At 45.2% G+C, this 25,580-nt stretch overlaps 2 protein-coding genes across 6 annotated transcripts in view; one reads left to right on the top strand and one right to left on the bottom strand.

Annotated features, from left to right (window-relative positions):
* Positions 1–15,166, bottom strand: part of FARP1 (FERM, ARH/RhoGEF and pleckstrin domain protein 1) — a 303,581-nt gene extending 288,415 nt beyond the window's left edge. For 3 of the 5 annotated variants that reach the window (XM_077973885.1, XM_028837233.2, XM_028837235.2), the window contains exon 1: positions 14,152–14,557. The gene's annotated coding sequence lies outside the window, so the exon portion shown is untranslated. Of the gene's footprint in view, positions 1–14,151; positions 14,558–14,862 lie in introns of those variants that run through there. The other 2 variants (XM_028837234.2, XM_077973887.1) reach the window with 2 other exon arrangements.
* LOC114673503 (uncharacterized) lies at positions 12,652–23,775 on the top strand. Its single transcript, XM_077973982.1, has 4 exons — positions 12,652–12,669; positions 13,758–14,936; positions 18,632–18,857; positions 23,410–23,775. Exons 1-3 carry the CDS (start codon positions 12,652–12,654, stop codon positions 18,647–18,649), a joined length of 1,215 nt encoding a protein of 404 aa, XP_077830108.1. The 3' UTR covers positions 18,650–18,857; positions 23,410–23,775.
* Positions 23,776–25,580: the final 1,805 nt, after the last annotated feature.

Below are 25,580 nucleotides of genomic sequence, written 5' to 3'. Positions count from 1 at the left end.
TTTCTCTTCTCATTGTAAATAACATGGCTTGGTAATTACAAAAGCAATAAAAATTTGTGGGAACTTTAGAAAATACAGAGAAGTTCAAAGCAGAAAATAAAAACCACTGGGATTAATCTCATGCAAAGAAACCATAAGTAACATCCTTTTCTCAATGCATATAAGTATATGTCATGTAGAGAATTTTAAGCAAACATGCTCATCTTTTAAGCAGCAAACTAACAGTATAATCACAAAAGAAGTGGTAAGTGACCCCCGGCCAGCCACAGGAGGGACAAGGAAGAGCAGTAACTCAGAACCTCATCCTGCAGAAGTCCAGGGGAGGCTACATTTTACAAAGAAATGTACAGAAATAATTTGTGATGACGTTTACCGCTTAAGAGAGTTCATCTTAAACAGATATTTATTGAGCACCTACTATGTTCCTGGCACTCTGCCAGGCATTAAAAATGCAGATGTGTAAAATACTTAAGTAGAAGTTGCTCTAAGTGAGGAAAAACTTCCTGAGCTTCTATCTGTGCTCTGCCAATTACACGCTGTGTGACCTTAGGCACACTTAACCTCTCTGAGCCTTCATTTCCCTCTCATGTAAAATGAGGATAAAAATCAGGGTGGTTGGGCTGTTAGAACTCAGCCTAGGACTTCAAACGTTCAGTAAATGTTAGTGCTCAAATAACCAAAATGAGTGGGGAGGAGAGTAAACACGCCAGTAAAAGCACGGAGGGTCCACACTGGCACCGGGGAGGAGACGTTAGCCTTAGGGAAGGCTTCTGGAAGGAGGCAGGCAGGGACTGGGTGAATCTCAGAGCAGAGAAGGACTTGGTGGAAGGCCGGGGCAGTGGCAGATGGGAAGATGTGACAGAGGAAGGTTCTCTGGCTTGTAGAAGGTCACCTAGACGAGCATGGGGGAGGGGGACTGATCAGAGGGAAGAGGGAAGTACAGGAGGCTGGGAAAGAAAACGGGGCTAAAACACCAGGTTTCTTCCAGCCAGGCTCACTATCAATTCCAGCAAAACAGTAACATGATTTCACACAATGATCACTTCAAAACCAAAACTTTTCTTGACTACTCAAATCAACTCAAAGGGTGCTGATTCATGCATTCTAAAACTACTTTTACAAGTGAGCATTTTCTAAAATCTCCATAAAGAGGTGGTGATGCAGTGGGGTGATCCTTCATGTCCACTCTGCAGACATGGTAAACTCATCAATAATGTCTCTCGGCGTCCTTCCGGCATGACCCAGCAGACCTCAAATTAGGTATTTCTTATTTGGGGGTATTACTAAAGACTAGATGAGGAATTTGGGTTTTGCTAATTCAGTGACTGGCTTACTCCTTGCAGGAAAGGAAAACATAAATAAAAGCATATATAGATTCTAGGTCAGGTGCAGTGGCTCATGCCTGTAATCCCAGCACTTTGGGATGCCAAGGCAGGAGGACTGCTTGAGCACAGTTCGAGGCCAGCCTGGGCAACACAGCAAAACACCGTCTTTTTAAAAAAATAAAAATTTAAATTAAAAAAACCCAGATTCTAGTGGGGGCCAGGTACAGTGGCTCATTCTAGCACTTTGGGAGGCTGAGGCAGGAAGATCGCTTGATGCCAGGAGTTCAAGACCAGCCTGGGCAACATAGCAAGGTCCCATTTCTACACAAAATTTAAAAATTAGCCAAGCACACTGGCTCATGCCTGTAATCCCCCCACTTTGGAAAGCTGGGGTGGAAGGATCATTTGAGCCAGGAGTTCAAGGCTACAGTGAGCTATGATTATGCCACTGCATTCCAGCCTGGGAGATGGTACAAGATCTTATCTATAAAAATAAGTGAAAGAAGCTGTATGACTAAGACTTTTACTAAAAAGAACGTTATTATAATTTAATGTTTATCTTTGTTTTTATGCTTACACACAGTTCAGATTCAAAGCTTTATAGTTAAATAATACATATAACAGCTACCACGTCTTAAGTCTTTTATAAATTGCCAGAGTATGTTTTTATATCTTATCTTTCATTCTCAAAAGAAATTCCAAATGGCCAAAATTCCAAATCTTAAAAAACACTGATCACAAGGACTTTTATAATTAGTTATTTAGAATCCATTATTTGTATCATAATGGGCATTATTCAGAAGGTATTATTTTTATTTTTTAAATATGGAAGGAAACAGGGATTCAAATGAAATGACTTGCTCTAGACAACGCAACTTTTGAGAACTAGAGCGGGGATTTGAACACAGCTACCTCAGGGTCCTGTGGCAGCCAGCTTCCAAGATAACACTCAATGATTCTTGCCTCCTGGCATCCACACTTTTGTGTAACTGCCTCCCCTTAAGTCATGGCTGGCAGTAGGCCCAAGAATACTGTGGAAGTAACAGTATATAACTTCCATGGCTGGCATATCAGCCATGGCGGGGCCAGGCACAGTGCCTCACCCCCATAATCCTAGCACTTTGGGAGGCCAAAGCGGATGACAACTTGAGCTCAGGAGTTCAAGACCAGCCTGGGCAACATTGTGAGACTCCCGTCTCTACATAGATACAAAAATTAGCCAGGTGTGGTGGTGCACACCTGTAGTCTCAGCTACTTGGGAGGCTGAAGTGGGAGGATCACTTGAGCCTGGGAGGCAGAGATTGCAATGAGCTGAGATCACACCACTGTACTCCAGCCTGGGTGACAGAGTGAGACCCTGTCTCAAAAATAAGTAAAATTAAAATTTAAAAAAAACACAGCAGTTTCGCCTTGGTTTCCTCATGGTTCATTCACTCTGGGAGAAGCTAGCCACCATGTTGTAAGGTATTCAAGCACCCTGCCTAAGGAGCTTATTGGGCTCCTTGGTAGCAGACCCCACAGTCCCAGTTGACTTTTTTTTTTTTTTTTTGAGTTTCGCTCTTGTTGCCTAGGCTGGAGTACAATGGCGCAATCTCAGCTCACCACAACCTCCGCCTCCCGGTTCAAGCGATTCTCCTGCCTCAGCCTCCGGAGTAGCTAGGATTACAGGCGTGCGTTACCACGCCCAGCTAATTTTGTATTTTTAGTAGAGATGGGGTTTCTCCATGTTGGTCAGGCTGGTCTCAAACTCCTGACCTCAGGTGATCTGCCTGCCTTGGCCTCCCAAAGTGCTGGGATTACAGGCGTGAGCCACCGCGCCCGGCCCCATTTGACTTTTCCAAAAAATAGAGATGGGGTCTTGCTATGCTGCCGAGGCTGGGAACTCCTGGGCTCAAGCGATCCTCTCCCCTCAGCCTCCTGAGTAGCTGAGACTACAGGTATGTGCCATCATGCCAAGCTCCTAGCTGACATCTTTATCGCAAACTTCCAAGCCAGAACTGTTCACTGAAGCCACTTCCAAACCCCTAATCCACAAAAACAGCAAAAGATAATCAATATTTAGCATTGTTTCAAGCCACTCAACTTTGGGTGTAATGTGTCATGCAGCGATAGATAACAAAGGCATGCCGTGGCGCCTGCATTCTTTTCTCCACCTTCACAAGGCCTTGCAGTTGCTTCGGTAATTTTATTTTTGAATGATTATCCCTATATATTCACATAGAGAATTAACAAACTAGTTACCGGAATTAAACCTACATGCCCCATCAGGTCTTTGAGATAAGCACCTACAGGACTGACATCTTATTTATTCCCACTGACACTGTTCCATTCTGGGCCTGGAGATTTTAGACACAAACTGCTCTTTCCAATCCATTCCTTCAAAACGCAGGCAGCCAGCAGAGCTCCTCCAGTCTTTCTCTGTCAGAGGGTCCAGGAAATTATTTAGTCACATCTTCAGGTAAGCCCTTCTTAAAGATGTTTTTCTCTATACTTTTTTTTTGGTTAAAAAAATATATAACCATGATGAGATATCACTACACACCTATTAAAATGACTAAAAAATACTGATGATACCGAGTGCTGGTAAGGATTTCACGTCTAGCTATTTGTCCATGAGAAATCAAACTTCGTCCACATCAAAACCTGTGTGCGAGAGTTTGTAGCAGCTCTATTCATAATTGCCCCAAACTGGACACAAGTCAACTGTTCTTCAATAAGTGAATGGATAAACACGCTGTGGTACATCCATATGATGGATACTAACTAGACAGCAAAAGTGAGCGAGCTCTGGGAATCGCAAAGACATCAGGCTGAATGAAAGAAGCCAGTCTCAGAAGGTTACAAATGCTAAGATTCCATTTAGATGACATACTGGAAAAGACCAGACTATAGTTAGTGCCAGAACAAAGATGGGTGGTTAACAGGGGCTGGGGGTGCAGCACAAGGGAATGTTCTGAGTTGACAGAAATGTCCCCTAGCGTGACTGTGGAGTTGGTTACACAAATCTACACATTAAACCTCAAAGAAGGACAGGCATGGTGGCTCACGCCTGTAATCCCAGCACTTTGGGAGGCCGAGGCGGGCGGATCACCTAAGGTCAGGAGTTGAAACCAGCCTCACCAACGTGGTGAAAGCCCGTCTCTACTAAAAATACAAAAATTCGCCAGGTGTGGTGACAGGCACCTGTAATCCCACTTATTTGAGAGGCTGAGACAGGAGAATCCCTTGAACCCGGGAAGCGGAGGTTGCAGTGAGCCAAGATTGTGCCACTGCACTCCAGCCTGAGCAACAAAGCGAGAGTCTGTGTCAAAATAAATATGTATGTATATTTTTAACATTATTAACTCACTTAACTTTTCTTCACAGATTCACTAAAATGTTTGTCTCATTTAGAAAATCTCTGGTTTCCCCCATATCCTGATATTTCCAAACAGCTCACTCCACTTGGATCCATCTTGGCCCCTGCCAACACCTGATATTAGAGAACCAAAAACTCCAGTAAGATTACAAAGGAAGATCACAAACCCCTGATTAATAAGTTCCTCACAATATTAAATGTGCAGACAGATGCTATTCGAGATTGACAGAAATGGCTGGCGCTTCCCTCATTTTTTTTCTCGAAGAAATGAAGCAATACTCTCAAGTATGTTCTGTAACCCAAATTGCCTAATAGTAGATTCCAAGCAGATGCCGTGCAAGGCCAGCTTAAAAGGAGGTGAAATTCACGTAGACTCTGTTGCATGACTTGAACACATTATCAAACATCTAAAGTTCTTACAAAGAGATCATCTCTAACAGTGATTTGATATGACTTTAAGTCACTTTCCACATAATTAACAGGTAGAAATCAGTTTTCTCATAGATAATACTAAATAGCAGATGAAAGATAAAGTCTCCCAATTAATACATCAGTCATGATGCTTTAGATGGCACTAACCAAAAACCCCAACTCAAGTAGGATGAGAAAGTACTTCACGTATTTTTTGGTATCCTAAACCAGATTAGTATTTAGCATGCTAAGCTCAGGTGCAGAAGATCTAAATGACTCAATGATGCATTTATGGACTCTGGTTCTACCTTTCAGCTCCGTCACCCTCTTGCCTGCTTCAGGTCTAGTAACAACATGGCTGCTGTGATTCCAGGCATCACATCTAGTCTTTGGGTCTCTTTTTAAGAGCACACAAACATTCCCCAGAATCCTCTTCAAAGACCTCCCAGATGCTGGAGGCTTCTGGGAAAAATTTTGCTCAATGAGAAGCCTATGCTGCTACTGACCTGGTAACAACAAATGTGTGAGAGTATGAAGCTTGGAGCTGCAACTGTCATTAGGTATAATGACTAATTAGGCTGCAGCAGTCTAATTAACCACGGGCCAACAAGTCCAAGTGCAAAAACCAACATGCCGAGGGGCAGCAGAGTAGAAGGACAGAATGCATCTGGGTCCTTGATGATATTTTGGGCTGAGACATGGACTGGGAACCCCTTTATTACTTGAAGCAACTCAGTATTTGACGGCTGAAACTGCTATTAGTCAGACATTCTGCCACTTGCAGATAAATGTACTCTTAAATGTCCCCTTGAGGTTTTAGCGAAAGAGCATTGATAACTTGTCCAACATCAAAGATGGAAGATATGGCCAGGCATGGTGGCTCCCACGTGTAATCCCAGCACTTTGGGAGGCCGAGGCAGGTGGATCACCTGAAGTCAGGAGTTTGAGCAACCTGGCTAATACAAAAATTAGCTGGGTGTGGTGGCATGCAGCTGTAATCCCACCTACTTGGGATGCTAAGGCAGGAGAATTGCTTGAACCCGGGAGGCAGAGGTTGCAGTGAACCAAGATCGCGCCACTGCACTCCAGCCTGGGTGACAGAGCGAGATTTCTTCTCAAAAAAAAAAAAACAAAAGATGAAAGATATGTAAGGGCAGGTTTGTCTGGCTTCAACACCTATACTCCAAATTCTTGTCACTTTTGATATCATCCTATGTCTTCCTTATTCTAAAATGTCATAGAGAGTGTATATTTCACAAATTTTAGCTCAAATCAACCAATGTTTATCACTGGGCTTCTATGGGCAAGAATACCAAAAATTAGAGAAACGTACTTCCTGACCTTACAATTTTTGTTCTTTGGCCCAGAAACTAAGGACAATACGTTAATAAAAAGATACAATTACTACCAAAACAGAGAAACTAATATCCCCCTCTCTAGATGGTTTACATTCCAAGACTCCCAGTGGATACCTAAAAACCGCAGATGGCACTGAACCCTACATATACTCTGTGTTCTCCTATACTTACATACCTGTGGTACACTGGAATGTATGCAGTAGGCACAGTAAGATTAACAACAACTAGTAATAAAACAGAGCGACAATATACTGTAATAAAACTTACGTGAATGTGATCTCTCAAAATATCTTAATGCACTGTACTCAGCTTCTTCTCATAATGAAGAAGGGACAGAGTGCGATGCTATGAGATTTCATGGCGCTACTCATAACAGCACACCGTTTAAGACCTGTGAATTGTTTACTCAGACTGTGGTTGACCGTGGGTAACTGAAACTGCAGAAAGCAAGACTGCAGAGCTGTGTATCTGCCACACTAACCTCTTTTTAGAATGTTACAGCTTGCTTTTGCCCAGGGCACCCATTTTTCATTCATTTCCAAAACATTTTTTCCCATAATCCTTCTGTGGGAACAAGAACAAACACAACTCAATTTGGGACTTTTAAAATCTGTTTATTTGATCATAATGTTACACACTTATTTGCTTATATTTTCAAATTAAGCAGGAAATTTTTTCTTCATCTTTAGGTTTTTTCCAACTCCGTTTTAGTTAGATAAGAACAAAACTGTTCTATCGCCATCCAGTAAATGGAGCCTGACCTCTTGAAAGGAGCAATATGCTCTTTTTCTCTTGCCTTAAAGACAAGAAATGTGCTATTTTTCCAACACTGAATATATTTCCTGACGTTAAATAAGTTCAATAACTAGACCATATAAAACATTTTCCTAATAACTTTTGCCTTTCAAAAGATAATTTAAAAATGAAAAGGCAAAAATAGGTTGGGTGAAAATATTCATACTATATAGATCTTTACAAAGGATTTATACAGAAAATATATAAAGAACTACAACTATAAGATGACATTAAGAATGTGCAGTTTGCTGTATATCAAGTATACTAAGTAAAGCTATATAAAACAATCTGAACAAAAAAATTAAAAACAGTAAACATCTGCCGGGCGCAGTGACTCACGTCTGTAATCCCAGCACTTTGGGAAGCCGAGGCAGGTGGATCGGTTGAAGTCAGGAGTTTGAGACCAGCCTGGCCAACATGGTGGGCCAGGGTGCCAGGGATGGGTTTCAGCCCCATCTCTACCAAAAATACAAAAAATAGCATGGTGCATGCCTGTAATCTCAGCTACTCGGGAGGCTGAGGCAGAAGAATCACTCGAACCTGCGAGGCGGAGGTTGTAGCGCACCAAGATTATGTCACTGCACTCCAGTCTGGGCGACACAGTGAGACTCTGTCTCAAAAAAAAAAAAAAATCTAACAGACACTCACAAAAGAAGATATACAAATGGTCAATAAGTACATGAAAACATTTCATTAGTTATCAGGAAAATATAAAACAAAACCACAGTGAGATATTGCTACATAGCCACTGGAATGGCTACAAGGAAAGACTGAGTATTTCAAGTGTTGATCAGGATTGGAGTAACTAGAAGTCTCATACGTCACTGGTGGGAATATAAAGTGGTGCCAACACTTTCTTACAAATAGCTTATTACAAAGTTATGCACACACTTAAGACCCAGCAGGAAAAGTAAAAAACATCTCTCTACACAAAGATTTGTTCACAGATGTTCACAGCAGCTGTATTCATGATAGCCAACACTGAAAACAACTTGAATGGCCAAAGGTGAGTAGATACGCAAGTCATAGCATATCCAGCCACTGAAATATTGCTGAGAAACAGAAAATAAACTAATAAAGAGGATGGGAAAGACAGTAGCATGGGAGCAGGGAAGAGGAGCAGAAGAGAGGGGGAGGAGAAGAGGGAAGAGAGAGAAGAATAAAAGTAAAGGAGAGCCAGGCTGGTGGTTCATGCCCATAATCCCAGCACTTTGGGAGGCCGAGGCAGGAGGATCACTTGAGCCCAGCAGTTCAAGACTAGCCTGAGCAACATGGCAAAACCCCATCTCTAGTAAAAATACAAAAAATTAGCCAGGTGTGGTGGTGCTTGCCTGTAGTCCCAGCTACTTAGGGGGCTGAGGTGAGAGGATCACTAGAGCCCAGGAAGTTGAGGCTGCAGTAAGCCGAGATCATGCCACTGCACTCCAGCCTGGGCAACGGTAGTGAGACCCTGACTCAAAAAAAAAAAAAAAAAAGTAAAGGAGAGAAGAAATACCTAGACATGTCATAGCCAGACTGCAGAACACCAAAGGATCTTAAAAGTAGCCAGAGAGAAAAGACAGACTACTTACAAATAATTAGACAGCAATAGGAATGGGACCAGAACACAGCTGATTAATACAGGAACAATACAGAATTGCACAACTAGATACATTTACCATTCAAGAACAAAGATATCTAAGACATGCAAAAACTGAAGTTACCACCAACAGATGCTAACAGAATTTCTAAAAGATGGATCTCAGGAAGAAGGAAAATGTATCCCAGAAGGCAAGCTTCAAAGTACAAAAAGGAACGGTGAGCACATTCAATTTACAGACAAGTACTATATAAAACACGTATAATGTCAAATTTGGGGGAGGTTAAGAAATGAGAAGGCTATATAAAAGAACAGATGCCAAAATGCTAAGGTAGGAGTCAGTAACAGACGGTAGGATTTCTAGTTTGTTTTACTTTCTTCTTCATGCTTTTATTGTTTTGTTTTTTCTTGAAACAGAGCTTCATTTTTGTTGCCCAGGCTGGAATACAATGGCCGTAATCTCAGCTCACCACAACCTCCACCTCCCGGGTTCAAGCGATTCTCCTGCCTCAGCCTCCCGAGTAGCTGGGATTACAGTCATGTGCCACCATGCCCGGCTAATTTTGTATTTTTAGTAGAGACGGGGTTTCTCCATGTTGGTCAGGCTGGTCTTGACCTCCCAACCTCAGGTGATCCGCACACCTCGGTCTCCCAAAGTGCTGGGATTACAGGTGTGAGCCACCTCACCTTACTGTCTTTTTTTAAAAGGAACCTCTGTCTTTTTACAATCTGACTCAGCTTTAAGGATTAAATTGCTGAATCAGAATGAAATGAAAACAAAATCAAATATCAAACTGCCAGAACTGCAATCTATCAGTTCTAATAACAAGTTTCCTTTAAAAACCCTAAAGACTAATTTGAAGGGATGGTAAAAACTGGATTTATTATTCATTCAACAAGGATTTACCAGACTGGGCAATATATTGGTGAGACTCTAAGAAAAAATTTTTAAAGAAAAAATTAGCTGGGTGCGATGGCATGCGTCTGTAGTCACAGCTACTCGGGAGGCTGAGATGGAAGGATTACTTGAGCCCAACAGGTCGAGGCTGCAGTGAGCCATGATCACCACTGCACTCCAGCCTGGTGACAGAGTGAGACCCTCTTTCAAAAAGAAAACAGAACACAAGAATTTATCAAGGGTTTGCTATATTCAAATACTATACTAGATCCTAAATGAATAAGAACAAAAACTGAAAGTCATCATAATACTGGATTTTTAAGTCTTCTAATTGATAATTTATGCAAAACATTTCGTCAAAAGTCTGCACATAAAGTGAAGTTACTCTTGTGGTCAGACGTTATTATCATAATTGAGAGTTAAAGGCAGTCTAGTGTGGCCTGAGGCTTTTTTAAATGTATGAACAAATATGACAGTCTTACATATGAAATTCAGTGTAAATGATGAATTCCCACATTAATTGCAAGTCTTGAAGTTTGTCTATAATTTCCACCCACATTAAACTAAGAAAACTTACAATCTGAGTTAATAGTTTGCAGGCAGCACTGAGCATGCCTCAGTTTCAGTGTCGCTGGATTAGTATCAAAAGCTCCAAGCATGATATTTTAGTAATGTATGAATTATCCACTTTTGCTCAAAGTATCCACTTGGCCAAACATTTTTAACTAACTCAAACCAGGGCAAGGGCATCCTATAAAAAGTTTTGCCAGTTTTAAATACACGTTTTCTGGGGGCTTCTTGATTAAAAACAAAGGCTGCATTTGGCAGAACGGGACTGGAGAAATCAGGATTTGAAGTAACTTGAATGAAAACCATTTGGCACTGATCTGCCTGGCCATGTGGAAGTGGTTAAGGAGGTAACAGCCTACCTAAGTCACCATGGCTGAAACAGAGAGAAAGAGGACTGCCACCCAGTACCACCACAGAATAAACTCTGACACTAAAAGGCAAGAAAAGTTGATCCACTGCTTCCCATTCAATAGCAAGGCTTGGAGAGGCTCCTTTCAATCAAAAGCAGCAAATAGGAGAGAGACTGCCACAAGCGCCTAAGACCCCACACCCTCCCCTCCCAGGCAAGTGGTCACCAATACAGGGAATACCTGTGCACCCAAGGTAGAAAGACTCTAGCACCTACATTACAGGATTATATCTGCCCCTCTTATCTGTAGCACCTTCAGCTGGTGAGGAAAGTGCATTTCTTAAAAACACTAAGCAGTTATCTGCAGTAAGGCAGGCCAGTTACAAAGGGCTTCTTTAAAATGTCCAGTCCACCATGCTATCAAAACATCAGGCAAGGCCGGGCTCCATGGCTCACGCCTGTAATCCCAGCACTTTGAGAGGCCGAGGCAGGCAAATCACCTGAGGTCGGGAGTTCGAGACCAGCCTGACCAACATGGAGAAACCCCCCCCCCCATCTCTACTAAAAATACAAAATTAGCTGGGCATGGTAGCGGATGCCTGCAATCCCAGCTACTCCGGAGGCTGAGGCAGGAGAATTGCTTGAACCTGGGAGGCAGAGGTTGCAGTGAGCCGAGATTGCACCATTGCACTCCAGCCTGGGCAACAAGAGCAAAACTCCATCTCAAAAAAAAAAAAAAAATCAGGCAAGTACAGTATTTACAAATCCATAGAATTTCTCTTATCCTCTGGGAAAATCACAATGCCATTTTTCCTAAGTCTATTCTGCTTGCAGAAACCAGCTTTTTATCCTTTCTCTAGTATTCTCTAATCCCCTCCAGGGTGAAAAGAGTTCTTTTTTCTGATATTTATCACAAGCATCCTCCTCCTAAGTATTACACTTTTCCAAATGAATTAAGCTATTATATGTTCAATAAATTAAATGAGTATAAGCTTCACTGTTTAAAAAAAAACTACCTCTTTCAATGCTATATTTAATTTGTATCTTTAACCAAAAAGCAAAACAAAACAAAATTTCCTTAGGCAGTTTCCTTTTTTTTGTTTTTTTTTTGTTTTTTTTTGAGACAGAGTCTCACTCTATCACCCAGGCTGGAGTGCAGTGGCCCGATCTCAGCTCACTACAACCTCTGCCTCCTGGGTTCAAGTGATTCTCCTGCCTCAGCCTCCTGAACAGCTGGGATTACAGACGCCTGCCACCATGCCTGGCTAATTTTCGTATTTTTAGTAGAGACGGGGTTTCACCATATTAGCCAGGCTGGGAACTGGTCATCTCAAGTGATCTGCCTCGGTCTCCCAAAGTGCTGGGATTACAGGTGTGAGCCACCACGCCCAGCCCCCTTGGACAGTTTAATGAAAAGTGAAACAAAAACATTCCTCCAGGTTCCTTGCAAACTCAGGATAATTTTGAGGTGAATGCAATAGCCCAGTAAGAAACTTCTCCGGGATAAATTATTTAAAGATCTTCTTTGATAAGTTTGGCTACAAAGTTAGCATTCTATTATGAACCAAGGAATAAATCCATCCCTGTATCAATTCAAGGAAGATAATATCACTATGAAAGGGGGCATTATAAACCAAACTTCCAAAGGATTCCCACAATGACAGAACTTCTCAATGAAACACCACACCCCAAATAACGGGGGGGGGGGGGGGGACAGGATGCGGACACCATAGAATCCCTGCCTCTAGGAGGCACAGCTACCTGCACACCAAGTATTTCTAGTTTCCCGTTCACATAAAAGAAACAAGTAAGAGATTCCGGGAGGCACTGGGCTAGGAAGGCATCTACTCGCTGTCTCCACCAACAATTCCCTCAGTAAAGCAGCCACTGCCCAATAATGCTTCTATTTATTTTACCCAGAAGCAGATCTATTAGCCAGACATTCTAAAAACACAAACGCTTCGCTGTGCTTGGAGTAACTCCAATATTGATGCCTTGCTGCAGAACGATGCTGCAGGAATATAAAGTGAGCCATGTGCTAGCTGTACCCACTTATGAAGCACACTGTCAGAAACTGTCACATCCTGGAGGCCAACCCATCCGAAAGACTGAGAGTAAACCCCCTACAAGAACACTGTGGAAGGAGGGAGCAAGCCAAAGAGAGGATGAAACAGGGCCCTCCTAAAGTCTCCGGAACAACGAAGCCAATTTTTAAGGCAACTCCCCTAAAGCTTTCAGGACCAGAAAGATATTTCTTTCTCCTCCCCTTGTTCAGACTGAATAAGAAAAGCAAGACAATGCTGGAGGATGTTCTGAAATGGGCTCCGCAAGTCACCACGTGCAAAGCAAATTAAACGGAATCCAGTGCTAGGCCAGGGTTTGGCTCAGAAGATGCTGCCTACTGGAAGGAGAGGGGCGCCCAGAGGTTTCCATGCAGAGGCCAGGGCTGGGCGGTCAAACCTGGTAAACTGACAAAGAGAACGGCCTTAACAAAATAAACTAAAACGACCAGAGGCCACCGGTACTCCCCATGGCTGGGAGAGAGAGGGAGGCCAAGGCTGCTAAACTGTTCCAGATGAGAAGCAGGCTCTCCCACGTCTCCACGAGCTGATCAGACACCAGGGCCTCGCTTCTTTGTGAGCCTTGGCTCCCTCCTTTCTGGGAAACACTACTCGATCCCCAACAGCCGCTGGTCTCCAGCTGCCACAAACGAGATCCAGACTCATTACAGGGAACTCATATTTCCCCCCTCAAATAAAACCACACACACACACACACACACACACACACACACACAGTCTCTGGGGTCCAGCCGGATCACACAGCTAAAGTTTCCGGAACTTGAATCGTAAAACCACAATCAGAAGTTGTTTGGAAATGCTCGCTGCAAAACAATCTGTCCTTTGCTTCAAAAAATAAAAAATAAAAACTTTGCCCTGCATAAAGGCAGACAGTAAAGAGAGACACAAATTTAACTTGGGCAGAGGGTGTGTTCCTCTTTGTCACCCGCCGGGAACCTCGCGCCGCGCGTGGGTGAGCGGCGGGCACCCGGCGGCGCGGTGGCAACCACGCCAGCGGCCACCTCCCGGCCCGCAACCGGCCTCACGGGCCGAGATTGCGGCCCGAGGTCCGGAAGCGGCGTCCGGCGCTGTCAGCGGGCGGGTAGGACGGGAGGAAGCGGGGGAAGGGCGCCAGGGTCGGGAGAGGCTAGCGGAGACCGGCGCGGAGCCCGGCAGCCCCAGGTCGGCGGAGGTGAGGGGAGAGGGGCGCAGGGGGCGGCGCGGAGCCCCGAGGCCCCCGAGCTCCTGCGATGGTGGCCAGGGCTGCCCGGGCCCGGCCCGCCGCCCGACTACGCGGAGCAGGACCCCGGGGACCACGCGCCCACCTTCGCCCGCGGCCCCGGCCGTGCGCTGCGGGAGCCTGGACTCGCACAAGTTGCAGCCCGCGGCCCGGACCCCGCCGGCCCCCGCCCTCCCGCCGCGGTCATTGTTCACCGCGCGCCTCCTACCTCCACAGCGCCGGCGGCTGCGGCGGCTCCCTCTCCCGGCTCGGGCTCCGGGCTCGGCGGCTCCCAAGCCTCCGGCGGCCGAGGGCGCGGCGGCGCCGGCTATTAATACCCGCGGGCGGCGGCGGCGGCGGCGCGGGCGCGCGAGCGGGGCTGGCGGTGGCCGGCCGAGGTCCGAGCCATCAAAGGTGGCGCGGGGCGGAGGGGAGGGCGGAGCAGGCGGGGTGGGTGGGGAGCGAGCTCCGGGTCGCCATGGCCGGCTAGACGCCGGGGGCAGCGCCACTCGCGCAGGGAGGAGCGGCGCAAAGCGGGCGGCGGCCGCGTCCCCGCCCCGCGCCCCAGCCGAGCGCCCGCACCGCTGCGCCCGCGCCGGACCCGCCGCCTCCGAGGCCGGCGAGCGGGAAGTGCTGTGGCCGCCGCCCCTCCCCGGGTCTGGGCCGGCCCCTCGGCGGGGGGAGGCGGGCGCCGCGCAGCCCGAGCGGCGGGGACGCGGGAGAGCCACAGCCCCCTCCAGCGTCCGGGCCCGCGCCCTGCGCCCGCCCCGCTCCGCTCGGGCAGGTGCGCCCAGGGGCCTCCTGAGCCCAGCGCGCCACCGGGGATCTGCGCCTCTCTTGGGCGTCCAGCCAGGGCCGGGCTCCGCGCGGCGCTACCAAACCGAGCGCGGGGAGCGCTACCGGCGAGACGCGAATCCGGCCGCTGTGGCGAAAAACGAACCGGGGAGAGCGGGAGACGCGTGCACGGCGAAGCCGGGAGCGGCAGGCAGGCGGTCAGGGGCTCGGACTCTGCAGGTCGCTTTTTGAGGTCCTGCCTGGGGCTGCTTCGTCTGCGACGTCGCGCGGGGAGGACCGTCTTCAGGGACCCACCGAGCCCTCCCCCGGAGCCACAGGCACGGGCTTCCGGCACCACCCCGGGCTGCACGGGACTTAAGCTCGGGGGAGCGGCGGCCACCCCGCGCCCGCCCACGTCCTGGGCCAGCGCCCTCCGCCCGAGCGAATCCCATGACAGTTCCCGCCCGCCCAGCCTCGGGGGACAGTGCTCTTGGGGAATGGGTGGGGGAGGTTAGGAGTGGCTTGTGGTGCTTGAGTGCCTTTGGGGTTTCGGGAACTCCACGGAGCGGGGAGCAAGATTCAGGACCCAGGAGGCAGCGATCTAGGGGCACAGTCATCGTCCCCACACAGCAGCTGCCGCGTTACCTTCTCCACCCCCTTCTGAGCCTCCAGTCATTCTCTCTAAGCGTGGCGGGAAGAGGCCTAGGGCGCAGCAAGTGACGCTCTGCCAGACCCGGGGCTAGCGGATTCCGGCCTTCGGAGGCCACTGGCTCAGAACCCTGGGCCTTTTGCGTCTTACAGGAGTTCCCTGACCTCAAACCCAGAGGGCGGATTTCACGGGAGAGGCCTCAAGTGAACTCACAGCTGGACAGGAGCAGAAGTGGAGTGTAGGGACCCTGACAGAAGGGCGGGTTGAGACAAGAACAGGGGTCTTGGAAGTAGGGGGTGCTTGTGGGCAGCTCCCGGGGAGGAGCAGAGATTTAACACTTGCAGATTTGGTGGTCTGTGATTAAAGAGAAGAAATGGTGGGTTTGAGGCTTGGCTCTGTCAGCCCAACCAGCTGTGTGTCACATCAGATTTTTTTCTGCCCGTGATTCTCTAAGTGTGGCTCTCAGACCACGACCAGCAGCAGCAGCCCCTGGAAACGTCAAGAAATGAACACTGGGCCCCATCCCCGACCTACCTAATGAAACCTTAGCAAGCAGGGCTTGCTCATCGCCTGCAGGGCTAAAGGACTCTCAGGCTCCAGCCCCAGAGCTGCCGATTCAGTAGGTTTGGGGTGGAGCCTGAGAGTTTGCATTTCTAGCAAATTCCCAGATAGTGGTGTTGCTTTGGTCCTGGGATCACACTTGGAGGCCCACGGTGTTAGGACAGTGGGTCTCAAATTCATGGAATCACCTGCGATTAAAAACCAACACCCTGGCTGCACCCCAGTCAAATATATAAAGATTCTAACCCAGGCATCCGCATCAGCAAAGTTCCGCTGGTGATTCCAACGTGTAGTCAGGTTTGAGAACAATTGCTGTAGGCTGCTTTTTAAACTCTAATGTATACCTGAATCACCAGGGAATCTTGTTGCAATGCAGATTCTGATTCAGTAAGTCTGAGACTGTTTCTAACAAGCTCTCAGGTGTTACTTGCTGATCCAGGTGGATCACCTGAGGTCAGGAATTCGAGACCAACCTGGCCAACATGGGGAAACCCCGTCTCTACTGAAAATACAAAATTTAGCTGGGCGTTGTGGTGCACGCCTGCAGTCCCAGCTACTCAAGAGGCTGAGGCGTGAGAATCGCTTGAACCTGGGAGGCAGAGGTTGCAGTGAGCCAAGATCATGCCATTGCACTCCAGCCTGGGCAACAAAGTGAGACTCCATCTCAAAAAAATAAAAATAATAAGAGCAAAAAATCATAGAAAGCACAGAAAATTAGAAGAGTGACATTTTCCCGGTCACCCTCTTTGCAAGACCAACATTTTCTACATGTTACAGCATTTCTTTCATAGTCTCTGCATGTCTAGAATTAGATTTAGTTGTGATCTTAAAACTACTTATAATAACACATATTGATCATATTAATCAATATGATCATAATACATAACATCCCATGCTGCCTTATCTCAACATTATCAACATTTGTGAAGGTGACTTAAAGGAGCAAATCTGAGGTTTGCAGGCTGAGGGCAGGAGCCCATGGGGAGAGAGTTAATGGGGGAAAAGAGAGGGGAGAAGGGGCAGTTCTGGCAATCTAGTTAAAGAGGTTATAAAGTGACGGGGTCACACTAGAGAACTTCCTCCATTTCCTCCCAGTTCTCACCAACATTCTGCGATTGGTACCTAACCTAATAGGAAGTACTGTTTCTTTTAAGAGAGGGTCTTGGTGGGGCACTGTGGCTCAAGCCTGTAATCCCAGCACTTTGGGAGGCCGAGGTGGGCAGATCACGAGGTCAGGAGATCAAGACCATCCTGGCTGATGCGGTGAAACTCCATCTCTACTAAAAATACAAAAAATTAGCCAGGCATGGTGGCCGGCGCCTGTAGTCCCAGCTACTGTGGAGGCTGAGGCAGGAGAATGGTGTGAACCTGGGAGGCAGAGCTTGCAGTGAGCTGAGATCGCTTCACTGTACTCCAGCCTGGGCAACAGAGAGAGACTTCATCTCAAGAAAGAAAAAAAAAAAGTCTTGCTCTGTCGCCCAGGCTGGAGTGCAGTGGCACAAACATAGCTCACTGCAGCCTCAAACTTATAGGCTCAAGTGATCCCCCTGCCTTGGCCTTCCAAAGTTCTGGGATTACAGGCATGAGGCCATCGTGCCTGGCCAGAAAGCACTTTTTAAATTCCTCTCCCTGAAAAGCCAGGGGTACTTGGCCTGGAAAATCCTCAACCTAGAAAATCAACTTCTGAAAAACTTAGGTGTTTGTCACTGTGTGTCATTTATGCTTAACTTTCAGAATATAAAAATGTATAATCCCCCTAGATCCCCCTTTTATCCCAAGCTGTGGCATGGGTTGTTTAAAAATCTCTTTGGATTAAGGAATCACCCTGTTCTTAACAATTCCTCTTGTTAATTTTAGCTGTTTTACTGTAAAACGTGTGTACATGTCAAGAAGTTAAGCAGTATAGAAGAGTAGGAAGTAAAACCTAGAAGGAACCCTTCCTGCATCCCTAATCTCGCTTCTTAGAAATAATTTTCCCAACAGTTTTTACAGTCTTTCAGAAATTTTCTGGTCATATACAAAAGTGTGTGGAGGCATGTAAATCTTTTATATTAAGAGATCACATGTCACAGTGAAACACCACTTTTTATTTCATAGTTAGCACCCCTTCAACATATCACCTTTCAGGGAATCTGGGTTTAGGGTGATGCTGCTCTCTGGACGTGACAGTATGCACTGTCAGTAACTGAGGCAGCCTGTATTAAAATCCAAGGCGGAAAGAGATCTGCTTGTAGCATTTGTGGTGGGCTCAATCTGTGTAATCCCCCTGCCTTGAGTGTGACCTAGTGACTCACTGCTAATGGATGGAATACAGAAAAGGAAGGCAATGTCACTTCCGTGATTAGGTCACAGAGCACTGTAACTTTATTTTTCTTTTTTTTTTTTTTTTTTTTTTAGACTGAGTCTTGCTCTGTCGCCCAGGCTGGAGTGCAGTGGTACAATCTCAGCCACTGCAACCTCTGCCTCCCGGATTTAAGCAATTCTGTGCCTCAGCCTCTTGAGTAGCTGGGATTACAGGCGTGCGCCACCATGCCCAGCTAATTTTGGTATTTTTAGTAGAGATGGGGTTTCACCATCTTAGCCAGGCTGGTCTTGAACTCCTGACCTCGTGATCCACCCTCGTCGGCCCCCCAAAGTGCTGGGATTACAGGTGTGAGCCACCACACCAGGCCCGTAACTTCTTACTGATACGGTCTTGCCCTCTCATTTGCTTGCTTTGATGAAGCTGGCTGCCATGTTGTAAGATGTCCTATGGAGGACCAACAGTGGCAAGGAACAGAGGGAAGCCTTACTCCAACAGCCCTGGAGGCACTGAATTCTGCCAACAACTGTGTAATACAGAAGTCCTTTCCAGCTGAGACTTGAAGTGATGTCAGTGTCATGAGGAACCCAAAGCCAGAGGACCCAACTAAGCAATTTCTAGAGTCTTAACCCATAGGAAGCATGAGATGGTAAGTGTTCTTCTATGCCACATTTTGGAATAACCTGTTTTGCAGCAATAGATAACACAGCATAATGTGGTAGGAGGAAGAATATTAGGATGAGCAGTTTCAAAGTCGTGTCAACAGGAAGAATATGAATCTCCTTGTGTAGTTGGTGGGAAATCTTGGGATTTTGAGCTCAATTTCAGCAGCCCTTAATGGAACCAGCAGAAACTGAGCTACAGAGAAAGCAACTGACATGAAATAGACATCTGAGGTTGGAGAACTTACAAGATATTAGTTGGGATCTGGAGGTGAGACCTTATTCTTCTGCAAAGAATCAAGACCTTGGAAGGGAAGGGACCGTACTTCTGGTGACAGAAACCAGATGGAGAATAGCTTAAGGAGAGAGTGAGGGAGGTAGAGGATAGGAATCCCGGGACTATCTGTGTGGGATGTCTTTGGTTCAAAAAACAGTTGTATATTAAGATTTGGTAGATATTGCAAAATTGTACTTCAAAGACATTGCAAAAATTTATTCTTCCGCTGGGCGCGGTGGCTCACTCCTGTAATCCCAGCACTTTGGGAGGACAAGGCGGGTAGATCACGAGGTCAGGAGATCGAGACCATCCAAGCTAACACGGCAAAACCCTGTCTCTACTAAAAATACAAAAAATTAGCCGGGTATGGTGGCGGGCTCCTGTAGTCCCAGCTACTCAGGAGGCTGAGGCAGGAGAAAGGCGTGAACTTGGGAGGCAGAGCTTGCAATGAGCCGAGATTGTGCCACTGCACTCCAGCCTGGGCGACAGAGCAAGATTCTGTCTCAAAAAAAAAAAAAAAATGTATTCTTCCACTGCAGAGATTTTACAACATGGCCACAAATTATTGTACACTCCTCCCACTGAGAGGTCAGATCTATGTCTATGCCCTTTGAATCCAGACAGGCTTGTGACTGTTGCAGTCAATAGAATACAGTGGAAGTGATGTGACTTTCATGGCTAGGTCAGAACAAGCCATGCTGCTTTTAACTTGTTCTTTGCATACACTTGTTCTTGGAAGTCTGAGTGGCCATGTAAGAAGTCCCAACAATCCTGAGACTGTCATACTCAAGAGGCTCATTTGGAGATACTCCATTTGACAGTCCCAGATGAGCTGGTCTTTCAACCATCCCATCCCTCGTGTCAGGACATGAGTGAAGAAGCCACCTCAGAATGAGTTCTTCAGCTCCCACTGTCCCTGTTCCCAGCCATTCCAACCACCCAAACTTTTGAGTCATACCAGCTAAGGACACCATGGATGGAGAAGAACCCTATGTTCTTTCCAAATTCCCAGTCCAATAAACTGGTAATTTCATGCCATTAAGCTTTGCATGACTTACTATGGAACAATAAATGAACCCCCTAACCATGCTTGAGAATAATCATTCTTTAGCCCACTTTGGATATTGGCAAACTTAATATTTGTCAGTCTTTTTTTTTTTTTTTTTTGAGACAGAGTCTCACTCTGTCACCCAGGCTGGAGTGCAGTGGTGCAATGTAGGCTCACTGCAATCTCTGCCTCCTCAGTTCAAGCGATTCTCCTGCCTTAGCCTCCCAAGTAGCTGGGATTACAGGCTAATTTTTATACTTTTAGTAGAGACAAGGTTTCACCATGTTGGCCAGGATGGTCTCAATCTCCTGCCCTCATGATCCGCCTGCCTCGCCCTCCCAAAGTGCTGAGATTACAGGCATGAGCCACCACGCCCGGGCATATTTGTCAGTCTTACAGGCAAAAACAAAATCTCATTATTTAAAAAATTATCCATTGGCGTTTATCCATTAACTGCCCTTCATGTGCTTTGCTCATGTTGCCATTGGGTTGTTTATCTTTTTTCGTTAACTCTCAAAATGTTTTATATGTTAAGGAAATTAGCCCTTTGCTGTCATGTAGTGAATATTTTTTGTGTTTTTTACTACGGTACTCTTTTTCACAACAAGTTCTTAATTTTTGTATTGTCGGATTTGTTGGTGTTTACTTTTATGATTTCACATTTTTGCATCATGCTTGGAAATGTCTTCCCTATGCAAGATGTTTTTAAAAATTATCATGTTTCTGTACTTTAATTTTTTTTATATTTTATCATTGATCTATATCTTATTTTGGCATGAGAAATGAGACATGCCTCCAACATCTTTTATCCAAATGGCTGAGCAGATACCATTTGAAAACCCATCTTACTTTCATCTTCCATACCAATTTAAAATGCCAACTTTGTCCTACCTTAGGATCCGCTTTTCCACAAATATTCTTTTCTACTCATCTGCCTATCCCTGTGCCAGTTACCAAAATGTTTGTGTTTATGGCTTCATAATGTATTTTACTATCTGATAATGCTTGTACCCCATAATTATTGTTAATTTCAAAAGTTTTCCCAACTAGTCTTACATGTCTGTTTTTCCACATGAATTTTATTTTATTTTATTTATGTTTTAATTTTTTTTTTTTTTTTTTTTTTTGAGACAGTCTTGCTCTGTCGCCCAGGCTGAAGTGCAGTGGCACAATTTTGGCTCACTGCAACCTCTACCTCCTAGGTTCAAACAATTCTGCCTCAGCCTCCCAAGTACCTGGGATTGCAGGCGCCTACCACCATGCCCAGCTAATTTTTGTATTTTTAGTAGAGACAGGGTTTCACCATCTTGGCCAGGCTGGTCTTGAACTCCTGACCTTGTGATCCACCCACCTCAGCCTCCCAAAGTGCGGGGATTACAGGCGTGAACCACCACGCCCAGCCCCACATGAATTTTAGTATCATTTTGTTAAGTTCTGAAAATAATCATATTACAATTTTGATTAGAATTGCTGACATTTTGGGCCAGGCATGGTGGCTCACACCTGTAATCCTAACACTTTGGGAGGCCGAGGTGGGTGGATTGCCTGAGCTCAGGAATTCGAGACCATCCTGGACGATGTGGCAAAACCCCGTCTCTACTAAAAAAAAAAGAAAAGAAAAGAAAAGAAAAAAAAATAATAATTAGCTGGGTATGGGGGCATGCACCTTGTAGTCCCAGCTACTTGGGAAGCTGAGGCACAAGAATTGCTTGAACCCGGGAGGCAGAGGTTGCAGTGAGCCAAGATCACACCACTACACTCCAGCCTGTGACAGAGTCAGACTCTGTCTCAAAAAAAAAAAGAGTGCTGAGATTTTGACCTTCAACTTCAACTTCTTTGGACTTGTATTATTATTTCCATTTTACAAAGGAGAAACTGAGACACAGAGAGGCTAAGTAATTTACTCAAGGTCACACACAGTACACAGTCAAGAAAGAGATTCAGACTCAGTCAAGCTTCAGAGGCCACCCTCTTAGCCGTGATCCTGTGTTGTGCCTCCATATTCAAAAATCTAGGACAACTGGAGAAAGTATTCAAAATGCACTTTTTTAGGATAGAAAGTAGGATAGGATAAAAAGTAAAGACTTCAGGTCATTTATTTTTCACTTCACTTTCAAAAGGAGAACTTTAGGAGGGAAGCAAAAGAAGGTCATAGACTGAAATCATTTTCAGTCCGGCCTAGGATCTTGCCCTTTGATTCTCAGAGAATGAAATGATACGTAAAGGGAAGGTATGTCATTGTTGATGACTACCTGAAGTATTTTTGTTGTCCAAAAATGCATTGAGCACCACACACCCAATAAGAAAGCTAAAATTTGGTTGGGTGCAGTGGCTCACACCTGTAATCCCAGCACTTTGGGAAGCCAAGACAGGTGGATCACCTGAGGTCAGAAGTTCGAGACCAGCCAGGCCAACATGGTGAAGCCCTGTCTCTACTAAAAATACAAAAAATTAGCCAGGCGTGGTGGCAGGCGCCTGTAATCCTAGCTACTTGGAAGGCTGAGGCAGGAGAATCACTTGAACCTGGGAGGTGGAGGTTGCAGTGAGGCGAGATCACACCACTGCACTCCAGCCTGCGTGACAGAGCAAGACTCGGTCTCAAAAATAAAATAAAAAGGCTGATTGATAGATATGTGACGAAAGAAGATTAAAATTTTAATAGAATTATGGTGGTGACTAGAGGGACATTCACTGTAAAATTCAACTTTGTTGTATGTTTGAACATTTTATAATAAGATGAATTCTACTCCTAGGTATATATTCAAGAGAAATGAAAACATGTCCACAAATTCATATGAGCATTATTCAAAGTAGCCAGAAAGCAGAAACAACCTGAAAGCCCATTAAATAATGAATGGACAAACAAAATATGGTATATCTATTCAATGGAATATTATTTGGCAATAAAAAGAAAGTACTGACACGTACTACAACATGGATAAACCCTGAAAACATCATAAGTGAAAGAAGCCAGACACAGAAGACCTTATTGTATATGATTCTATTTCTAGAAAAGATCAAGAGTCAGCAAATCTGTAGAGACAGAGTAGAGATTGCCAGGGGCTGGGGAGTTGGAGGAGAATGGGAAGTGAATGCTAATGAGTACAAGGATTCTTTTTGGAGTGATGAAAATGTTCTAAAATTGTGGAGATGATTGTGAAACTCTGAATATACTAAAAGCCTTTGAATTTTACACTTTTTTTTTTTTTTTTAGATGGAGTCTTATTTGGTAACCCAGGCTGGAGTGCAGTGGCATGATCTTGGCTCACTACAACCTCCACCTCCCAGGTTCAAGTGATTCTTCTGCTTCAGCCTCTCGAGTATCTGGGATCACAGGTGCATGCCACCACGTCCGGCTAATTTTTGTATTTTTAGTAGAGACAGGGTTCACCATGTTGGCCAGGCTGGTCTTGAACTCCTGACTTCAAGTGATCCACCAGCCTCTGCCTCCCAAAGTGCTGGGATTACAGGCATGAGCCACCGTGCCAAGCTGGATTGTACACTTAAAATGTATAAATTGTATGGTGGGTAAATTTTATAGTATGTGAATTATATCTCAATAAAGGTGTTAAAAATAAAATGTCAGAAAAAATATTACATTCAGCCCTATTATCACCTGATTAATTGCCGTATCACCTACAAATTTCTTGCTTTAAATGAAGATAAAGATCATCATAAATTCAAATATATTCTGTGTATATTAACACAAATTTCTTAAGGAATTTCTAAATTCAATTCATGGTATTAATCTTTGATTTATCAAACTGGTTCTAACTGGAGGACTCTAATATTCTCTCAAATGTCTTTTTTTTTTTTTTTTGGTAACAATGTCTAGTTACAGATGGCTCAGGATAGACTCACATGGTATTTAAGGCTACTAAAGTCAGAGAAGTCAGAGCAAGAGTAAGTAAATGCTTAAACACTGCCCTGCTGGTCACTCCAGAGCCCTGTGAAGTCCCAGAGGGAGAAGGAAAGAGACAGAGCATGACAGTGCATGTGAAATGAGGAAGTTATTCTTTAAACAAGCCACTGGTTCTCAAACTTGGGTGCATATTGGAATGGCCTGGGGACCTTTGTTATGCACTGATGCCTAGGTGCTCCTCCCCACCCAGAGATCTTCATGTAGCTGGTCTGGGGTGCAGCCTGGGCATCAGGATCTTTTAAAGCTCCCTAGGAGATCCTAGCACGCGGCTGGATTGAGAATCACTGGCCCAGGACAATCACCGTAGCTCTGGGAGGGCCAGGCTAGAGCAGAGGCTTAGCTCAGAACCTAAATCCAAATGGTGCAGGGATTCACCATTCTCTGCATGACCCCAAGCTGCAAGAAACTGAAGCAAGGGTGAGTGAGCACAGATGGAGAGCGCAAACATGGAGACTTAACATCATCCTCATCCTCTAATTCAAAAGACAAAATTCCAATCAAACTCTATTAAAAGGTAGTTCATGAAAAGCTTTCCTCCTACCCTGTTCCCCTGTTGCTGCCATGTGCCCTACCTCCAAACAGGTCACCACTTTATCTTTATCTTTATAGCTTCTTCTTTATCTTTCCAGAAAAAGACATGCTTATCTTTTAGCTTCTTCTTTATCTCTCTAGAGAATTCAAGCCAACCTAGATATATGTTGTTTTTTTTTTTTTAACAGCAAAGATAGAATTTCATACTATTTTTTTCCTAGGAAAATCTTGGAAATAATGTCATATCAATGCTTAATTTCATATCAATTTCTCTCATATTTTTACATCTACATAGTATTCCATTATAGAGATGCACCATAATTTACTTTAAGAGTTACTTATTGATGGGCATTTAAATTGTTTCTTAGTTGATATTATGCCCAAATGCTTCCATGGATAACACTGTTCATGTCATTTTGCACAGATACTAATATAACTAGAGGATAAATTCCTACAAGCAGAATCGCAGGGTCAAAATGTTGTACATTTGTAATTTGATAGACACCACAAAATTTTCCTCCGTGGGGTGGTTGCGATTTATACTTATACCAGCAACATGAGATTCCTCTTCACTCCTGCTAGCCCACCCCCGCCCGCCTCACCACAGTAGGCTGTCACACTTGTGTGTTGTTTGCCGGTCTGATAGGTTAAAATATGATGTCTCAGCTGGGTGCAGTGGCTCACACCTATAATCCCAGCACTTTGGGAGGCCAAGGCAGGTGGATCACTAGGTCAGGAGATCAAGACCATCCTAGGCCAGGTACGGTAAGATCAGCCTGGCCAAGATGGTGAAACCCCGTCTCTACTAAAAATATAAACAAAATTAGCCAGGCATGGTGGTGGGCGCCGGTAATCCCAGCTACCTGGGAGGCTGAGGCAGAGAATTGCTTAAACCTGGGAGGTGGAGGAGGCAGTGAGCTGAGATCATGCCA

This window comes from Macaca mulatta, chromosome 17 (assembly GCF_049350105.2).
Source record: "Macaca mulatta isolate MMU2019108-1 chromosome 17, T2T-MMU8v2.0, whole genome shotgun sequence".
NCBI lineage: Eukaryota > Metazoa > Chordata > Mammalia > Primates > Cercopithecidae > Macaca > Macaca mulatta.
This window is presented reverse-complemented; position numbering and strand designations above follow the sequence as displayed.